This window comes from Mus musculus, chromosome 14 (genome assembly GCF_000001635.26).
Source record: "Mus musculus strain C57BL/6J chromosome 14, GRCm38.p6 C57BL/6J".
Taxonomy (NCBI): Eukaryota; Metazoa; Chordata; class Mammalia; order Rodentia; family Muridae; genus Mus; species Mus musculus.
This window is the reverse complement of record NC_000080.6, coordinates 67879169-67900502: the sequence shown is the minus strand read 5'-3', so window position 1 is coordinate 67900502 and position 21334 is coordinate 67879169. Positions and strand designations below refer to the sequence as shown.

At 44.3% G+C, this 21334-nt stretch overlaps 1 protein-coding gene across 2 annotated transcripts in view; it reads left to right on the top strand.

The window, feature by feature from the left end:
• The window catches only part of Dock5 (dedicator of cytokinesis 5), a 181645-nt gene that overhangs the window by 33070 nt on the left and 127241 nt on the right, over positions 1–21334 (top strand). Inside the window, exons 1-2 of one of the 2 annotated variants that reach the window (XM_011245170.2) lie at positions 4543–4603; positions 19221–19304. In XM_011245170.2, the coding sequence (XP_011243472.1) occupies positions 4588–4603; positions 19221–19304 (100 nt within the window). In that variant the 5' untranslated portion in view covers positions 4543–4587. Of the gene's footprint in view, positions 1–4542; positions 4604–19220; positions 19305–21334 lie in introns of those variants that run through there. The other variant, NM_177780.3, reaches the window with a different exon arrangement.

Here is a 21334-nt window from a genome sequence, read left to right as displayed (position 1 = left end):
TTGTGAGAGGGAGATAGTTCCACAATTTTTGAGCCAAATTTGAAGCAAGTTTTAATTAAATATTGGCCAGTATGATGGACTCTGGCCAGGTCCATTCCTGGGTTCCCAGAAAATGGCCACAAGTTACATTTTGCAGAGGCTTAATGCAATGGCCATTGTATTTCCCATTCGGTCCAATAAAAGGCAAGTGTACATCCCGATGTTCTTCCTGCATGGGTATCTCAGACTACACCCAGTCAGGTGCGGGAGGTGCAGCTGGGTCAAACAAACTTGTTTAGGGGAATGAAGCATAAACAGTTGCCTCCAGCATTTAATTTTGGTTCTCACATTTGTGTGTGTGTGTGTGTGTGTGTGTGTGTGTGTGTATACCCCGTGTTTGTCTGTGTGTGCCTGCGCGTATGATGGAAAATTATTTAGCTGTGTACATGCTACAGCATGGGAGACCTTGGATGACATGATACGTGAATTCTGCGAGGAAGAAAATGAAAACTGCACTGTGCTTCCCGCTGTGTTGAGATGCGTTTAATATTCTGATTCAAAGAGACAGAAAGTAAAAGGCAGTGGGAGCCAGGGAGGAGGGGAGCGGGCCACAGAGACTGTGTTTCCTAGGTGCAGAGTCACACATTACTAAAGGTCCTGCTTTTACACAGCAATGTGAATACCCATAACCTACTGGCATGTACAGCTGCTTAGGTGGTGATGCTTATGTTCTGTGGCTTGAGCAGAAATTTATTTTATTTTATTTTGAAAACGTTGTTAGATTATGTACTTGTGTGTGTGTGTGTGTGTGTGTGTGTGTGTGTGTGTGTGTGTAGCTATTTTGCATGTATCTATGTGCACCATGTGTGTGCCTGATGCCCATGGAAGTCATAAAAGATTTTTGGATCCCCTGGATGTGAAGGTATAGATAGCTGGAGGCAATGTGTTGGTGCTGGGAATGGAACCTGGGTCTTCTGCAAGAGCAACAAGTGCTTTTAACCCGTGAGCCATCTCTCCAGCCCCCAATTACAAATTAATTACTTTTCTTTTTGAGATAGTGAATTCTCTACGCTGACCTTCTGGGCTGTCCTGGAGCTCACCTTGTAGTCCAGGCTGGTCTAGAACTCACAGAGAACCTTCTACCTCTGCTTCCTGAGTGCTAGGATAAAGGCAAGCACCATTGTGGCCCAGCCAATGACAAAATTGAAAAGATGTAAAATAAAGTTTAAAAGGGGGCTAGCAGAGACCAAGCACCATTCCTCGTTCCTGAAAATAGCTAAGTGTGTAGGTTGCAGTTTGCTCTTTTAGGTATTTGGAAAGGGCTCAGACGCTAGCACAGTGTTCCGAAACTTGTCTCCCCTCCACTCCTAATCCATTTAACAGTGAATCCCGGACACCTTTCCTGGTCAGTCACAGAGCCCTGACTCGCCACCCCATACACGATGACTGTACTCCATGGTACCAGGGCACTTTTCACTTCCTTTTCTTGACTTCGGTGATGCGGGGATGTGTTTCTGCTTCTGCGGCCACTACAAGCCATCTAGCAGTAAACAGCTCTGTTTGTGTTTCCTCACACAGATGCTCTTATTTCTACTGAGGTCAAAGGTTAATTGCTGGGCTGATTATTCCCCACAACATTGAGAGCCTGTTGGCATTCATGCCAGCTTGTGAGAGAGGCCTGCGCGATGACCTCTCTGCTGGGGCTGGCACTGCAGACTGCTGTTGGAAGCCACTTACTGTGGTTCTCAAACTTAGTGACTGAGTGCCCAGACAGACCCTCTTCCTCCCTCCCTTCCTCCCTCCCTCCCCTCCATGCCTCCCTTCATTCCCTCCGTCCCCCCTCCCTCCCTTACTCATTATTTACATATTCCTTTATTACATTATTTATTTATTTATTTATTTCTATTTTGTATTTATTTGTATATAGAATGAGGAATTCTTTATTTTTCCCTGTCCCATATGAAGCCCACAGTACCAACATTGCTTATTGACACACCGTTCCTCACAGAACAAAAATTGCCATAATTATATGTATTTTTTCTAGGTTGCTTCTTCAGATTCCTTTACTAGTTTTGCGTCCGTTAGATTACTTTGAGTCTGTGGAAATGCACGGAAGGAAGGTCTTGGAGAACCCCTGACAGTTTCCTTTCCAGCAGCTCTTGTCAGGGTTCAGATGCTTTGCCCTCTGGGCATTTTTTTCCAACCATTTTGCTCAGTTCATTTTAGAAGAGCCAGCTGGGATCTAGTTATTTATTTTGTGTAAAGCCTTGTATAATCTGAGGTGTGTTTGTATGCCATGAAGTGCTTTTTATAATCAAAGAAATAATCACATGAAAAGAAGTAGATCATGCTTTCTCTGCTATCTTGAACACATGCTAACAATTTATTATATAGACTTAGACACAGATTTCGGTACTTTTGAAACTCATTTATTCATTTAACCAAAACCAGTGGGCTGGCAAGATGGCTCAGCTGGTAAAGATGCCCACCACCAAGTCTGATGACCTGAGTTCCATTCCCAGAACCCAGATCCTAAAAAGAACTGATTCATACAAGTTGTCTTCTGTCCTCCACACACATCACACTGTGCCATGCCTCATAGGTAGGTAGGTAGGTAGGTAGGTAGGTAGGTAGGTAGGTAGGTAGGTAGGTAGGTAGGTAGATGGATGGACGGGTGGATGGATGGATGGATGGATGGATGGGTAGGTACGTAGATGATTGATAGGTAGGCAGGCAGACATTCAGACAGACAGACAATGTTTTAAGGAATTATGATACATATAAATATTATAGCATGCTTTTTCCTAGTTTGGAAAAATTAATGCAAATTATCAATACCTCTATTTCAGTAAATAGGTTTAAAACAGATAATAAAAGGTTTAAAGTAAGCTTGAAGTGGTCACCATCTGTAGAGTCAGAGAGTGGTTTCTTTTGAAAAGGACTACAAAGCAGAAGAACTTGTGGAAGTTTCTGTGTTCCATTTCATGACCAGGTTGATTTTTATGTGGGTGGCATTTGCATGTGCATGCGTGTGCCCAATTTTTTTTTCAAACCTCACAGAGCTCAAATACTTAGTCTTATTTCAGAACGGACTTCTGAAAACTTCTGTGTAGTAGGTTCAGCCTTGGTCTTTGGTTTCATCCCCAGCACACGCAGAGTCATACACATATACACACATATGCACACATATGCATCCATTGTGTTCACACACACCTGGGGTTGAGGTAGGCGGCAAGATCCTGGATAGTATCCTCTGGGCAGCGTTGTGTTTTTAAGTCCCCCTCTCCGCCCCCATAACACATCTTGATTACATTTTCCCCTCCCCCTACACTTCCTATTTATCTCACCTCTCCTCCTGTCCATGTCCACTCCCTTTGTGGGTCTCATTTAATAGTAAGGAGACTTCTAAGGGATAATAATGAAATAAAAGAAAGACTAACACATTGGGACAGGACAAAGCAAACAGAAGGAGAAGAGCCCAAGGAAAGGCAAAAGACAGATATAGATGCAGAGACCCACTTGTTGGCACACTCAGGAATCCCATAAAAACACTGAACTGATATATATATGTGTGTGTGTGTGTGTGTGTGTGTGTGTGTGTGTGTGTGTGTGTGTGTGTGTGTGTGTTTGTGTGTGTATGTATCTTTCAAGGATATGGAAAGAGAAGCCCTGGCATGACTTTATGACCCGAGGAACCTTCTGTCGGCCACTTTCTGCTGGGCATGCAGCCTCTCCCTGAGAGAAGTTTGCTTCCTCAGTGAGACTCCCTTGGAGAAAACTAAATTCTCATTTGCAAGTGGTTTTCCATTGGTGACAGCTTCTGGGTTAGGGATGGGGACATGTGTACACTTCTTTCAGGACCCTATCTGGTGCACACCAGTGGAAGCTCTGTACTGCTTCAGTCTGTGAGTTCAGAGGTTCATCAGTCCTACTGTATTTAGAAGACCTTCTTTCCTTGGTGTCCTCTGTCCCCATTGGCCATTACACTCTCTCTACCTCCCCTTCCACAGGGTTTCCTGAGCCCTTGGGGGGTGGGCGAGGGGTTTGATGGAAATATCTTATTTATGACTGAGTGTTCCAAGGTCCATTCTCTGCATAGTGTCTAGCTTGGGGTCTCTCTCTCTTCCCATCGGCTGTGCTTGTGTTTGCTTTGTTTTATTTTGATTTTTTTAAAAATTTTGTTTTGGCTAGTATTATTTATTGCCACCCTAGATCCCTGGGCTATCTAGTCTTAGGTTCTTGGTCACCCAAGCAGTGCTGGCTATGGATTCTATCTCATGGAGTGGGCCTTCAGGCAAATCAGATAGTAGGTGGTTACCCCTGCAAGTTGTGTGCCACCGTTGCACTATGTATGGGGGCAGGACACCATGGAGAATGAAAGGATTTGTGGCTGGGTTGATGTTTATGTTTCTCTTTTGATAGCTTGCAGAATACCTTCCTGGATCAAAGATACTAGAATGTAGGGGTGAAGGCTCTATGTAGAATGTAGGGGTGAAGGCTCTGTGTAGAATGTAGGGGTGAAGGCTCTATGTAGAATGTAGGGGTGAAGGCTCTATGTAGAATGTAGGGGTGAAGGCTCTGTGTAGGTACCAGCTGGACTTCTTCTCCATGTTCAATGAACTGGGTAGGTTGTGGTGTTAGCAATGGGGCCTTCTGTCAGTTTGTGGAGAGCAACCTATAGTCTGGGTTGTTTAGGGATTCTCTTGGAACCCCTTTGGCCAACAAATCAATTAAATGTAATGCATTTCTGGTACTAGAAACTTCCTTTGGTGACAAGAGATGTCTAGTTGGGTCTCTGTCTCCCCTGTTATTTGCCATTTCATTTAGATCACACACACACACACACACACACACACACACACACACACACACACACACAAGCTTTTACTCTATTAAGTTTTTATACTACACCCCTCAAATGGCCCTTAATTTTAGCTATCTCTCCTGATATTCCCTCCTTTTCCTGCCCCCAGTTGATCCTCCTGTTCCAGCCCTGACTCCCATCTTTCTATAACTAACTATTCTATTTCCCTTTGTAGGGAGAGCTATCTGTCTGCCCTAGTTCCTTATTCTTACTTACCCTTTATGTCTATGGATTATAGCTTGGTTATTATTGATTTAACAGCTACCATCCATATGTAAGCAAATACATATCATATTTGTCCTTCTGCATCTGGGCTATCTTACTCAGCATGATTTTCTTCTACTTCAATCCACTTGCCTCTGAGTTTCATGACTTCATCATTTTTAACAGCTAAGTAGTGCTCCATTGTGTAAAGGTACCACAGTTTCTTTCCATTCCTCTAATGAGGGTCAGCTAGGTTGTTTCTGATTCCTGGCTATCATCAATAGAACAGCAATGAACGTAGGTGGGCAAGTGTCCCTGGGAGGATGCAGAGTCCTTTGGGTGTATCTCTGCTGCATTTTCATATACTTGCTCCCACCTTTGGTTGCTACATTTTAAAACATTTTGTTACTTTGCTTCATATTGTGAAAATGACGGTCTCTTGGGCTTGCTGTGGTCTCTTGGGCTTGCTGCGTCTGTGACTGACCTGTGTGTATTCTCCTGTAAGCTCCTTGATCTGATAGCATTCCTTCTTCTCCCACTTTTGACCATGGATGATTTATTATCTTTTGTCACATATTTTTCTGAGATGAATTTTCCTGGTGTAGGCTGTTTATCCAGTGGGCATTTTAATTTTGATCTGACTGAACTTGTAGTCTTTAGCTGTTTTCACTTGGTTGTCAGTGAGGAAATTTTGATTTTTCCAAAATTAAAAAAATATTATCATGTAATTAAAAAACAAAAAACGTTATCACTTATGGATTTTTCTTTTCACATTAAATCCCTGGTTATCTTGGTTTGTTTGTTTGTTTGTTTGTTTGTTTTTATTTTTTTCACCTATGGTGTGAGAGCACATCGCCCCTACTCTGTTCTCTATCCAGTAAGTCATTATTTAGACATCTGTTGATGAATGAGCAGTTCTACTTTGTGTTTGAGTTGCTGGCCTTGTCATTTACTGTCCTACTTAGTTTGAGATGGTGTAAATGTTGAAACATCTTCAACATTACATTTCCCCCATTATGTGGCAGAGAACTAGTTACTTCTAAACCTAGACAACTAACTTTACCCTTCCTGGTTCCTTCAAAGAGCCAAGGAGTTGCCAGAATGGTGTTAACTCTCTCAAGGGGTTATATTAGTCCTAGCTCCCCCCCCCCCCACCAATATTCCTAACTTCCTCATGAAATTCAGCATGGAAGAAAAGTCTTAACAGTTTCAAACAGAAATTGATGTATACAACAAGTCCTCCTCTGGTGACTCTTGGGGATGCCCCATGGGCCAAAAAGCCCTTGAGCAAATAGACTTTGCCATTGTGAAGACTGGTTGAAGGCAGTGTGGATCCCCATGAGGCACCTGGGCAGGCCATGTCACACAGCAGGTTGCATTGGTGTGGTAGTTTGAATAAGAATGTCTCCCCTCCACCCCCTACTCCATAGGCTCCTACATTTGAATGTTTGCAGTGGGTGAACTGTTGGGAAGGATTAGGAGGTGTGGTCTTGTGGGAAGAGATGCTTCACTGGTGGTGGGCCCAAGCCAGGCCCATACTTTGTCTCTCTTCTTCCTGTTTGTGGATCAGATGTATATTCTCAGCTAATGCTCCAATGCCATGCCTGTCTGCCTGCCTGCCTGCCTGCCTGCCTGCTGCCATGCTCCCCTCCATAATGGTTATGAATTCACCCTCTGGAATTGTAAGCAACCCCCCAATTAAATACTCTCTTAGTCGTGTTGTCTCTTTACCACAGTAGTAACTAAGACAGTTGACTCAGCTCTGAGTTAGGTAGCTTAGCATTGTCATCCAGAGCATGCTGTGGCTCAATTGGGCTTTTGTAAATTTAATTTATGGTTAGCATTAGGTCAGATGGAGGGATATAGCAAAAGCCCTATTTGGGAATTACAAAAGGAGACTCAGAAAGGAAGGAGATTCAGAAGTTCTTAAGACAGAGTGTTGAGAGATTTTGAGAAATAAGGCGTCATATGAAGTGTGCAGAGAGCTACGAGAATGACAGGAGTGTACAGAGCGGTATGTTTAGGGGCTGAGGGTAAAGACTTCTCAGAAAGTAAGGATGTGGATAAGAGTGTTGTGGAGCCTCTCATGACTGGTTTTTTCCTGGTGAGTGCTTTGGGAATATTCTTTCGTCTCTACCAGTCCATTATGTGATTTTTTTTTTTTTAATGCGTGTGGGAAGAGTGGACGGAGGATGGTCAAGACCACAGGGGAGTTATCTAGCATTCAGACAAGGCAGGAAGGCTTGGAGATAGGATGGAGATAGAAGCTCTGAGATAGCTCTTTCACCCTTGAGTCCGACTGACCAAAGCCAAGTGTCCCCAGCATTCTATTGAAACTGTCTTTAGTTTCCTATTACTTTGGTTCCCTACTCTCTCTTTTCTAAAAAAGTCCCTGTAGAGTAGAAAGATAGGTTGGAGGTGTGAATGGTGAAGGGAGTATGCAGGATATACACAACTCCTGAAACAGGATGTCTTTGCCAGTAGGAAGTCCCTCCATGGTGGTGTACAGGGTGCAGGCAGGATTTGATACTGCTGGGCTTTCCATTGCTGCCAATGGCTGTAGCTCAGTGCTACCCCATGACTCATCCAAGTGACTTGCATGAAAATGAAGTATAGCATTGTAATATGGAAGAATAACAGATTTCCCACTGATTTTAGAGTGTTTTTTTTGTTGTTGTTGTTGTTGTTGTTGTTGTTTGGGTTGGTTTTTTTTTTGTTTTCTTTTTTGTTTGTTTGTTTTTTTGATTTCTCGAGACAGGGTTTTTCTGTGTGGCCCTGGATGTCCTGGAACTTGGAACTCACTATGTAGACCAGGCTGGCCGTGAACTCAGAAATCTGCCTGCCTCTGCCTCTGCCTCCCAGGTGCTGGGATTAAAGGCATGCGCCACCACTGCCTGGCTGGCTTTTATTTTTAAATGCCAGAAGACAAGCGAGCCATCAAGCCTAGATTTCTCCATAGAAATGTGATTTTCCTATTAACGTTTAGTTGGTTTTATAAGTTTGGTGGTCACATTTTTTTTTATGAACTATATTTTCCTTTTATGAGTATTCATGCCTAAAAATACTTTATTGCTTTGGGGATAAGTCAAGAGGCATGTTGAAATTGCAAAACTTTTTAACGTTACATTTGGTTGCCATTAGATGTATTCAAGTAGAAAATGGATTGCATGGGAAGCTTTTTGAAATGTAAAGGGGATTATCATGAAATATTGTCTGTGGGACGTAAAATGTGTATGTGGGATGGGAGTGTTGTATGTGCCTTTAGGTTCTGAGAGAAGGTGAAACTGAAAAAAATTACACACACATATACACACACAAATATATTATTTTTATTGCTAAATATGTGTGTGTATATACATATATGATAAATGTATAAAAGAATAAGCCCCTTACACAACCATGGATCTGATAATTGCTTACTTTCTGATTTACAGATCACTCATTTCTTACACAAATGGTAGCTGCTCATTTGTTTTTATTTTTCTCAAATGTTAATGTGTGTGTGTGTCTGTGTGTCCATCCATGAGTAGTGAGCAGCGAACAGCTTGCAGAAGTTGGTTCTCTCCTTCTCTTCTGTGGGTCCTAGCCATTGAGGTCTGGTGGTCAGGCTTGATGGCTGCACCATTACCCATCTTTTTTTTTTATCCACTCATTTGTTTTTATGCCTCTGCTGTTTTCTCTGTTCAGAAGTATGGTTAAATGCAGGGTGATTATTATTAGCTTATTATAATGATCACTTACAGAGCTGGAGCAATGGCTCAGTGGTTAAGAGCACAAACCTCTCTTGCAGAGGATCTACGTTCTTAGCACTCACCTCAGACAGCTCACAATCATGTTTAACTCCAGCACCTGATGCTTCTGACCTCCATGAAACATATGTGTACACACACACAGAGACCCAGCACCTGATGCTTCTGACCTCCATGAAACATGTGTACACACACACAGAGACACACACACACAGAGACACACATACAAACACACACACAAGTATCTGTATTTTCTCACTGAGGGTCAGTCAGCTAGGGCTCTAGTGTCTGTAATGTCAAAGAAGCTGAGGTTCAGTTTTAGGATCCTCCCAGGCATGATCCTGGGACTGCAGGGCATCCCTTGCCCTTGGATGGGCCGTGGGGCTGCCAGTTCTGCTAGGAAGTACACTCAGATTAAAAGCTGCTACTGGAATGCTCACCCGTCCAGGTAGATAATGGAAATGAACAGATTTGGTAGCCTGGTTGAGGATCGTTGTTTTCCTCATTGAAATGACATTTGTCTTAGAGTCATTGTCCATATGGAGAAAAGTAGCCACCCACATCATTGACTGCCATTCACAGTGCTTCTCCTAGATTCTATTATCCTGGTTTCTAGCTTCTTATTCTCTTCCTCACTTATGCTTTCTGTTGGATGCAGCAAACTCAAAAGAATCTTAGATATGACTGATTTAAGCATAGATCGCTTAATCTTCATTTAACAAGAACCTATGTCAGGAACAATCATTTATTGTTTGTTTGTTTGTTTTGACAAGTCTTCACTAGGTAGACTAGCAGTGGCTAGTCTGACTCTTGTTTAGAGAGTCGGCTGGCCTTGAACTCAGGTCAGTCATCCTGCTCATGTCTCCTTAGAGCTGAGACTCCAGGCATATGTTAATGAGCCTGGTTTCTCCACTGCAGTCTTTGTGGTTTTTTGGTTTTTCGAGACAGGGTTTCTCTGTGTAGCCCTGGCTGTCCTGGAACTCACTTTGTAGACCAGGCTGGCCTCCAACTCAGAAATCCACCTGCCTCTGCCTCCCGAGTGCTGGGATTAAAGGCGTGCGCCACCACACCCGGCTCCCCTGCAGTCTTATGAGAGCGTTTGTGATTGGATGTTCTGGGCTTCTTTCTCTCTCGTGTGCCTAAAACTGTCTTAGTTAGAATCAGAGCCTCGCCCCTCTGTTTTCCTCTTATTTTGATTACCAAGAAGGAGTTGAGTGAAAAGGAACAGAAGGTCAGTGAGACAGACAGACAGACAGATAAACCAACGATCCTCAGATGGAGAGGTCTGATGAAGAGTGTTGCTGGCCGTTCTGACTCACACCGTGGCTCCTCCCTTGAGTCATTACAGAAATGCTTGGAAGAGATAGGAGGCAGAGAGAGAACTTAGATACTAAGACATCCCAGATCGAAGTGCCGCTTCTTCCGAGTAACACTTAGCTTCCTACAGTAAAATGCACCCCGCACCCCCATACCCATCAAATGCAGGCCACTGTCCAGCAACCCAGGAAGGACTTGGAAGATCACCTCATCCTCTGATTGCTCCAGTCCTTCTTGATTGGCAGTTTTCTTTCGGTGGCTGCTGACGTAGGTGAGCACTACAGCGTCCATCCTTAAGGATTTCGGGTGCTGTTGTACTCTAAGTAGGAAGCTGAGCAGGGAAAGGAAGAGGACAAAGGAGAGGGCAGGTGACTGCCCTGGAGTCAGTGCCTGCTAGGTGTTAGTCATAGTCCGAGGGCCGCCGCTCAGATTCCCCTTTCTGGGCTCTACAAACCGTATGAGTAATGGGCTGTGACCCTCTGTTCTTAGATGAGGAAGCTGTGGGGTGAAAAGTCCCTGTGTGTGTTCGTATCCCACGGACATTTTTGTTCTGTAATTTTGAATTGCTGTGTTTCAGCTCTCCTCTCATAAAAGATTAAACCTAATCTCATGTTAGTTTAGGTGAGGTAGGCTTTTAGTACCAGCTCTGGTAATCTATAGTTGGGCTAATCTCTATCAAGGTCAAGACAGTCCACCTATAAACTTATATAGGATCTTCAGATTAGAAACTTCTGGAATTTAGGTGGGGGAGAAGGCTCTGCTGTTCTAAGCACTGGCTGCTCTTCCAGAGGAACTGGGTTCAATTCCCCACGCCCACATGGCAGCTCACAACTGTCTATACTTCCAGTTCCAGGGCCTCTAACACTCTCACATAGGTATACGTGGAGGCGAAACACTGATGCACATAAAATAATAATAAAAACAACAAAAAAGAAGCTTCTGGAATAATAGCCAGTAAGTTTGTCGTGACAGCCACTGTTCTTCTGAGTGCTTGAGAAATGAGAAACCTGGAAGCTCCTGTTCCTCTTGGGCGAGGGCACTGTTGTTAAGAACTGCAGCAGGCATCTGATTGGAAGCCCCTGGCTCCGGCACGTCAGCGCAGGATGGGACATGGCTATCGCAGTGCACATAGGCCAGTTTGAAACCTGCTTGTTGGCGTGAAGTGATGGACTTTTTGTACTTCTTGGTAGGATGCCTGTTGTCGAATATCATTTTCTCGCCATTATTGTGATGTTATATCTCAGATTAAAAAAATTCCATTTGGCCTTTAAGAATATTAGTGCATTAAAGCCAGAATGAATGTCAAAGATAGTTGCGGCTCTTTATAGTCTTGATAAAACTAATGGCCAAACCCAGATAGATAAATATAATAATGAAAAACAACAACAACAACAAAACAAATGTAGTGGTACAGGCCTATCCTGCCTTGGGGACCGAGGTAGGAGACCTTGTCACATGCACACACATACAGAGAGAGAGAGACAGACAGACAGACGGATAGACAAGGTTCAAAATGGAGATGAATAAGTCCATTAATCACCTTAATATTCAGACTAGCGAAGGACTCAGCTTGGGACGGTATCCTTTGCTTGGCTGGACACTTCTGAAGATTCTATCTATAAAAAAAATTAAAGGTTCCAGTTGTTCCTTGGGGGACTATAATTTGGGAACTCGTGAAAGATCTCAATTCATTAGAAAGATTTATAGCTCGTGGCCAAAAACTTCTTCAAAACTGGTCCTATTTGCAGCTTCTAAAAGTGTTCTTTTGATTGCTTCTTATGCAATTTTCAATTTTCTTTCATCTTCAGACCCCCCCCCCCCTTGTATAAGCCTCGTTTCAAAGAAAAAGCTAAATCTAGGATTTGGTGGGATGCAGACTTATTTTACATTTGTAGACATACTGTCTTGTCTGTTTGGCTCTGCAAAAACTACACTTTCCTGGTATAAACAGTAAGCTGCTTAGGGAAGAATTCCAGCAATTTGTCTCTCCCAACCTTGTACAAAGCAGTCAGGGAAGCAATTTTTATGCAGCCGACTCCCTATTCTTGTTTAATTTCCTCAGACAAAACAAGAGCTTGCGGTGGTGCCTGCCAGTTCAAAGCAGCTCTTCTCTCTGGCCTGGATTGTCACTTCATGAATCAGGAAGCTGGAGCTAACGGCCCTTGAGTCATCCAGTCTGGTTCTTGTTTTATAGATGAGAAACTGAGGTCTAGATTAAGTTAAGTCCTTGAAAGGCATGCTGTTTGCAAATGAAAAAAGGGGAAGAAAAAAAGAGTCTCGAATTCTGCTCTGTTTAATTTAGGACATCCTAGCTTCGCTCTTTCCCTAGCTGTCCCTTTCACTTTCTGGGGATTTGTTGTTTTGTTTTGAGAAGGGCTCTCCTGTAACCAAGTCTGGCCTCAGCTTTCTGTGTAGGCAAGGGTGAACTGATTCTCCCGCCTGCCATCTCCTTCCCAGAGCTGGGATTATGGCATGTGCTGCCATGCCTGGTTTATGTTGGGCTGGGGGTTGAACCCAGGGCTCATGTGTAAGTGCTCTTTGCCACCCTTGCTACATCCCCAGCGTTTGTTCAACTCTCTCTCTCCCTCCCTCCCTCCCTCCCTCCTCCCTCCCTTCCTCCCTCCCTCCCTCCCTCCCTCTCTCCCTCCCCCCCTCCCTCCCTTCCTTTTAAAAATAATGGCTGGAGAGTTGGCTCAGTGGTAAAAGGCACTTCTCCTTATTATGAAAGACCCAGGTTTGATTCCCAGCCCCCACATGGAGGCTCACCACCTCCCCAAGCCCCAAGGACACATAATGCACATAATGTACAGGCATTGATATTTACAATAATTTAAAAAATTTCATTTTATGTGCATTGGTCGGTGTTTTGTCTGCATGCATGTCTGTGTGAGGGTGTTGGATCCCTTGGAATTGGAATTACAGACAATTGTGAACTGTCATGTGGGTGCTAGGAATTGAACCCAGGTCCTTTAGAAGAGCAGTCACTGCTCTTAACCACTGAGCTATCTCACCAGTCCTTTGTAACAATTCTTTGTAACAATTATTCACGGTCTAGAATGAAAACATTAGTTTCTCTCCTAGGTGCACTTATCCTGTGCTTAAAACAGTATCAGGCTAGCACAGGGTGATCACCAGCCATGGGTTTGTATGATAAAGGATGGCTTTAGAGCTAGCAATTCCATTTAGTGAGAGAAATCTTGGTTGTAGACTATTCCAGGGTACGCTGTTACTGTTACTGGCCATCATGGGCTGAGGTAACTGTACTGTCTCACCGAGAGCCTTGCTGCTGCCAGGCTGAATTTAGTGCTTAGTGCTTTCTTTCCTGTTGCATGCTGTGTGGTTTGGCAGAGTTGTGTAAGAGTAGCTGCAGGGGAAATCTGAGGTGTCCTCAGGTGAGGGAAGTGGAGGGCGGGGCTCTCAAGATCTGAGTTGGAAGGACCGGATTGTAAGTGACTGCAGTCTTGTTTACACTTTTACCCAGAGACATGAATGGGATAGAGCACAGGTGTTTTGGCCCATTTCTGAGGAACACTGCTGAAGAAATCTGTCCCCAGTAGGAATTATACATGTTTTTTTCTTGTGTGATCAAGTATCTGGGGGGTGACTTCTGATAACCTATCTATTCCTGTGCAATGGGAAACCACAGGTGCCGTTTTGGAAAGAAGCAGAAACATGGTTGCATTGGGGGAAGAAGGGCGAATGACTGGACTGTCTTGTGTGTTTTATAGAAGAGTTATAAATAATATTTACAAATACTTTTTTTTTGGAAAATGTGTGCATATTCAATGGAGTTTTTATTCGGCCATTAAAAAGTAAGAATGAAATTATGTATTTGCAGGGAGATGGATACAAGTGTAGAGCCTTGCATCAGCAGTCAGTCAGCCTGAGAATGACAGATGTTGTACTCTAAATGCATATGTGTATGTATGTATATACACACACATGCATGTATATGTAATGTGAAAGTAGAAAGAGTATTTGAAAGGAACAAGGGCACTAGGGATGGAGGAGTGGAGGTGGGAAGACAGGTTAATAGGATATTAAAAAAAAAAGACAAACTATATGCTTAAAATGTAGAATAAGGAGTGGAAAACATGGCTCAGATATTAGAATGCTGGCCGAGCATGCTCAAAGGCCCTAGGTTCAATCACATGGCATACACTGTACGTGGGTGGCAACAAGCCTGCTATCCCAGCCCTGGGAAGATGGAGACTGGGGATATAAAGATACAGAGCGTTAGGATATATAGATATAGATATATAGCGTTAGGAGGATAACATGGCATATGGTGATGCTTAAAATAAATCAATATGTAAACAAGTCAAGAGTTGTCATCTGTACCTTGGATTACTCTTTGGGTTATGTCTAAGTCTCTGTCTCATGAGTAGTTGGCTGAAGGCAGTCTAAAGACAGGTCCACATTCGGGAGGGCCTCACCTCCTCATTGTGGCCGGCAGATGCACAGGACTAGCTGGGATTGCTAACTGGGATTTCTGCAAGGGGAAAGCTGTGGTACTTCAGAGAAGAGAGATGTCATGCAGGGTGGAGAGGGGTGCTCAGGGGCTGTTTGTGGAGTCGAATTGTGGATGTGAGATTTGGATTGTTCTAACGAAGAGAGCGGCGGTGTTTAAGACAGGAGCTGAACATCAATTTTTAAGGAGATTATAAGTCTCTTTGAAAGAAATTATATTATGTGCACAGCTGTTTTGTCTGCATGTGTCTCTCTGTACGAGATATGCTGGGTGCCTGTGGAGGCCAGAAGAGGGCCTACTAGCCCCTGGACTGGAGTTACAGGTGGTTGTGAGCCCCTTTGTGGGTGCTGGGAATTGAACCCAGGTCCTCTGGAAGAGCAGCTGGTGCTCTTTAACTGCAGAGCCATCTCTCCAGCCCCTGAGCATCCGAAAGTATTGGCCAGAGAAGAGGGTGAGTTTGACAGACAGTAGAGGAAAAGTGCAGCCTTAATTATAGGGCTGGAACATTTGGAGATTGCTGGTCTTTGGTTGTGAGTGTGTGTGTGTGTGTGTGTGTGTGTGTGTGTTTGTGTGTGTGTGTGTATACTCATGTGTATATGCGAACGTGCATGTGTATGTGCAAATATGCACACCTGTATTTCCCCAGTCCCAGGTAGGTGCTTTTACCTGGAGCCAACAGCAGGAGACTGCCTTTGAGAGCCTCTGCTTACTTTCCCGTGACTAAGAATCAGGAAGAGTGAAGATGGTCATTACCCAGCCTGTGACAAAGTGGCCTCACTACTTCCTGTTTCCATGGAGGAGGGGTGGTAGGAAGAAGCATTTTAGGGGACAGCTGTGAATGGAGTCTAGTTGGTGTCGGGAATCTCAGGGCCATGTTTTCTGTAGCAAACCCACCATATCCTTCAGGGGTAAACCCTTGGAGCAAACTGTAGCAGTCAGATGGAGTTGCACTGGTGAGTAATAGCAGCAGCTGGAGGCTGGGAACTCATCAACAGGCCTGGGAGGCTGGAGCTCCCTCCTCCTGCCTTCTGTGTCACTCACTTCTCCTAACCCACTTCCCCAACCAGTCCTTATTCAAAAACCACAGCCTACTCTGAAAGCGCAATAGAAAACAGCTGCCAGGGTACTTCTCCAAGTACCCTGCAGAAGGACACTATTCGGAACTGCGACCTCCATCCTGAGTGAGAGGCCATTTCTGAGAGAAGCCCCAGGGGCGGAGGGGGGGGTGCTCATTCTCTTTGGGAGCCTAGGGGTGCTGACAAGTTTACTGCAGCCCAGGGAGGGAAGAACAGGATGTGCCCAGCCACAGGCAATGATGGGACACCTCTTTTCCCTAGTGGGTAGGATATGAGGATGGACTGAGTGGCCATCCTGTTGTTCAGACCTGTAGAGATGAATCCTACAGGGAATTCCTTGTTTATAGCTGAGTCTCCCAAGTTGGTACTGTTTTTTCTTGGATGGGTACAGATTACCCGGTAATAAAGACAAGAAATAAATCTATTTAAAGAACTTTTTCTCCGAAACATAATATACAGACTGTCATATCCACGTATTTTCAATGCTCAATGGTTTTTTTTAAATGCTTGTTTTTATTTATGTATATTTGTGTGTATGTGTGTGTGTGCCTGTGTGAACTGATGTGCCCCACACGCCAGCAAATATCTGTGGCTAGAAGATGGTGTTAGGTCCCCTGAAACTGCAGGTATGATGCCTGATATGGGTGCTGGGAACTGAACCTAGATCTCTACAACAGCAGTAAGAGCTCTAACCACTGAGCCTTCCTCCCACCCCCCCCCACCCCCCCTCACCCCCGTCTAGTGACCTCAGTAAATAATGATGGAACCATTTAACTGTTGCCACAGTTCAGTTTGGGGCGCGTTCACCTCCCTAACAAGTTCCTCAATGGATAGATTGCTCAGGGGTCCATTCTCATACCCATATGCTAGAGCAGCAAATAATTTGTTGTAATGTCTGACATTGTCAACTCCCGAACATTCCAGAGACACATGGAATATAAATGTATTTGCCTGTGTCTTCTTTTGCTTAGCATACTTGTCAGCCCTCTATCTGTTTTAACTAGGGCTCAGGAGCCACATCGCTGTGTTTGTTATTCTCTAAGACAGTTTGTGATACAAAATAGGCAACCAGTCAATATGTTCGATGGTGGGAAGGGGACTCGATATTGTTTAACAAGGTGTGGTTCACTTCAGATCAAAACTATCCAGAAAAGATACTGTGTCTATTGAATATGTGTAGATATATTTTTGTTCTCATTTTTTTCTCTGTGTGTGTGTGTGGTGTATGTATATATGCATGGGTACATGCATATGCATGCATATAGGATATATGTGTGTGGAGGGCGGAGGTCAGCATTAGGTGTCTTATTTCACTGCTCTCCGCTTTATTTTTTGAGACAGGTTCTTTCACTGAACCTGGAGCTAACTGACTAGATAGACTGGCCGACTTTCCCGAGCCCCATCTTCCTGCCTTCATATCCCTTGGCAAGGTTACAGATGCACATGTGCCCAAACCTGGCATGAAAAATGGGGGCTGGGTTTCCAATGTCAGGTCCTCAGGTTTACGGGGCAGAAACTTCACAGGTTGTAGTTCTCATGTGATACAATGTAACCGTTGCCTACTACCACCTACATTATTTTAGGTCTGTCAGGCATCTGGAGTGACAGTGTAGGGGAGGGTACGCTTAGGCTCTGTCTGTGCCACACCACAGTTTGTAAGAGTCTGGATATCACTGAGTTTTTCTATCCTCACAGGGCGGGGTCGTGCAGTCCACCTGGACATCACAGCACACTATACCATCCATAGCTGTGTACCCAGCCATAGCTGACCTGTTTCATCTTGTTTATTAGCACAGCCACGTTGGTTTCCAGTGGCTGCTAGAGCAAATGGTGGCATATTCAGTGGCTGGGGACAACAGGAATGTGTTACCTCAAGTTCTGGAGCCCAGAGTTCTGAAATGAAGGTGTGGACTGGTCTGCATGCCCCCTGGAGACTCCCAGGAGAGTCCAGCCCATGCTACTGCTGGCTCCTAATGGTGGCTGGCACAGCACATCTCAGCTTCCACACATTCTAATCTTTCCTCACCTTGTAGAAAACACCCTGAGGTAACTAAAGATCCTAATGAGGCAGCACCCACAGCTGCAGGAGATTGGTTTAGAAATCTCTTCCCAATGTAGCAACTACTAACATTGAGCTAAGGGTATTGTGTAAGTGTATAGGTTTTTCTTCTTTCTGTCGCTCTCCTAGGAGTGGGTTTGCTGAGTCTAATTATTTAAATTTAATTATTAATTAATTTATAAATCTAATTTTTATTAAAGATAAAAATTAATTAAATTTACATTTAAACTAATTTAAATAAATTGGTAAGTTTATTTAATTTTTAAGAAACTGTCGATCTTGTTTCTAAAGGGGCTCCCATTTTGCAGTCCTACCAGCCAAGGTGGTGAGTTCGAGCTGCTCCGTTGTCTTGGCCAACATCTTTTTAAATGCAGCTGTTCCAGGAGGTGTGGACGTGGCATCTGATGGGGGTTTTGATTTGCATTCCCCTCGTGACTAACATTACTGAGTGTGTTTTCATATGCCTCTTAGTCACTCCTGTGGAGTTATGGTAAAGCACCTATGCAAAGCTCTGGCCTGGTCACCCCTGGTTCAGTTGTGATTTAGTCTGCTGCTTTCTGTTCTGGGGACTTAACATGGTCTTCAGGATTGCGGGGTGCTAGGTTTACTCTGTCCCCAGGGTATTGAGGGCTGGGAAAAGGCACCATCCCCGCATTGTGACCTATATCACTCTGTTACTAGAGGTAGATGTCACTCAAATGCATTCAAGTGACTGCTGAGCACCGTGTCAAGGAAGCCAAGAGACCACCCCCCCTGTTCCCTGAAGACCATAAGCTTAAATGAGTTTCATGTTGGCTGTTGTCTCATGGACAAGGGGACTGACCTACAGAGGTTCTCATTGTATTCGCTAGCCTGGATTCTTCGGTAGTGTTGTCCCAAGTTCAATTAAAGAGTTATTTCTGGGATCTGGATTGTACACTCAATATCTTTCTTCCTCCCACTAGACTATCATGTTTCCTAGGAACAGAGGCTACATCTATGTTTTTTTTTATCTGACACAGGATGTGGTATGTGTTAGGCAACCAGTCAGCATATTGGAGGACATATACAGCTCTGTTGAATGCTTTACATACAGAGGATAATATGAAATCATCCAACAGAGGTGGCTGACTTATTAAATACTGTAATGGATAGTGTTGGCTGTTAACTTGACAGTCCTGGAAAGAGAGAGCCTAAGCTGATGAATTCTTGGTCTGAAAGCTTGTCTTATCTGTTGGCTGGTGGAGGGTAGCCCACTGTGGGTGGTACCATCCTTAGGCAGGTGGGTCGGGGCTGTTTAAGTAAAGTAGCTGGGCAAGCCAGGTGAAGCAAGCTAGAAAGCAATGATCCTTCATGGTTTCTACTTCAGCTCCCGCCTCGGCTCCTCTAGATGATAGATTATAAACTTGGTCAGGATTTTATCACCATAGCAGAGAAGCAAGTGAGAACAAATGTACCGGGCAGTAACTTTTTAAAAGTGCATGTTTTCTAATCCACCCCCTTTGGTTCCTCTCATTAACAGCCATCTACAACTACAATGCATCTCAAGATGTGGAGCTCTCCTTGCAGATCGGCGACACCGTCCACATCCTGGAGATGTATGAGGGTGAGTGTATCTGCCTTCTGCTGGGAGGGGCCCACGAAGAATCAGTAGGAATTCGTTAACAATGAAGCACTAAGTGTTAGGATCCATGTGCTCTACTCCTCCTGCTGCAGGGCCAACAATGAGAGCCTAGGAAGTACCTAAGGTCACACAGCCCTATACGGAGAGTAATTTTCAACACACCCGCTTCATGGGAATGTGGATATGCCCAGACACCAGAGTCAAGATTCTCGCCACTGGATGCAAAAGAGTTAGCTGCAGAGCAGGCTAGGGAGACACACACGCTCAGAACATCAGGCCTGTAGTAGCTGGAAGGAAGCATCACCATTTCAGGGTGGGTCTCTTTCTACTTGGTGCCTAGCGTTTCCGGGTTGGGGGCAGAATGAGGGCAGAGCTTTGTGGCAGTACTGAGACTCTGAGAGAATTAGGTCAGGACGATAACGGCAGGTCCTGCTTGTGTTTGTTTCCTCCAGCCAGCTCAGGCTTGGGAAGTGGCTCTGTCTAACTGGAGCATTTCCTAAGACTGTGCAAAGCACAGAGCATGCCTGCATCTACCCCTCCCATCCTAGGAGACCTCCCCCAGGAATTCACATCTCTAGTCCCAAACCCTGGTACAACAAAAGTGTATCCAAGCCACTGAGGTCACGGAGCAAGACAGAGAACAAACCTTAGAGCCCAGTCCATCATAACCCATGAAAGTTGGGATTAAGAGACAGAGACAGGGAGCTAGGCAGATATTTTTTCTCTTAGAGCAAAGCTTATTGAGAAAGGCACTCTGCATGGGTAAATGCGGGGACCATGTAAAAGTGTCACTTACAAGCCTGCGCAGATCTCCAGGTTAGGTAGGGGGAAAGATGGGAAGCCTAGGGGAAAAAGGGAGCAGGATTTGGCCATAGTGAAGCTAGGTCACCCTTCTGCTTGCATGGGGCACTGCTGTATGGCTGCCTCCCTTTGAGCTGGGCCCTTGCACCACTTTTCCTTCTGTACAGTTCCGTGGTAGCTGTTAGGCTCCCAGGGGTAGCAAGGAGACAGAGAGGGCTATGTGAACTCTTCCATCCGTGTTCCTGCTTTAACTACCGCCCTGCCACCTTCAGGCCTCACTAGCCATTGGTTTGAAGTTAGCGCTCTACTCACAACACCTGTCATGCATGGTTTAGGACCCTTACTTCTGGAAACCACAGTCCCCTTTAGACCTTACTCTGTCAGTCCTTTGTCAGAGGGGCAGGTAAACATATACTGTGGTTTTTGTGGACATACTTTCCCACCATGTAGGTTAAAAGCACATGTTTAACTCTGATAACTTCCACGTGGGCTTAAAGAAATGTATGCATAAGGATCGTTGAGAATTAAGTTCCAAGGTAACATTTGGATCCAGGTTACTTAGACCCGTTTTTCAGTCTGCTGTATGCTAACTTTTCTCTGCCTTTTTTCAGTTACTGTGTTGAGTTTTCCACCATGATTGTAGTTTCTGTCTCTATAGAGATGGGACTTTCTTTTGCTCAAACCTGTTTTTAGAATATATAGGCCTACTGTTTTAGAATTGTGCTAAACATCTCTTTTAACTCCTGCCTTTTAATCACTGTCTTCACCCATGCTACAGCTTTATGCTTTACCAAAATTACAGCCAACGAATTGTGAGGCTCAGCTCTCTAATTTTTGTCCTGATGGCCCCATATAAGGTTTTTAGAAAGGTTACTCTAAGCCACTCAGGCATCCTTTCTTACATCAGCAAATGCCCCAGGCACAAAGCTACCACAAGTGCTGGGTGGAAATTTTTCCCTTTTTACCAGTAAACTCTCTTGTCTATGTGTGTGTGTCTCTCTCTCTGTGAGATGCATATGGGGGTAGGGTGGGAGGAGGGCTTCCTAATTGCCCTATGGATCACATCAGAGAAGAATAGAGTATTGATGTTGATCTGACATAAAGTTAATGCCATCCCTAAAGTGCATTCTTAAGATTGTTTTCTCAAAATAGGTTGGTTCTGAATGTTTTTATGTGGCACTAATATATTTTGTGGTAGCTACTTGAAGCAC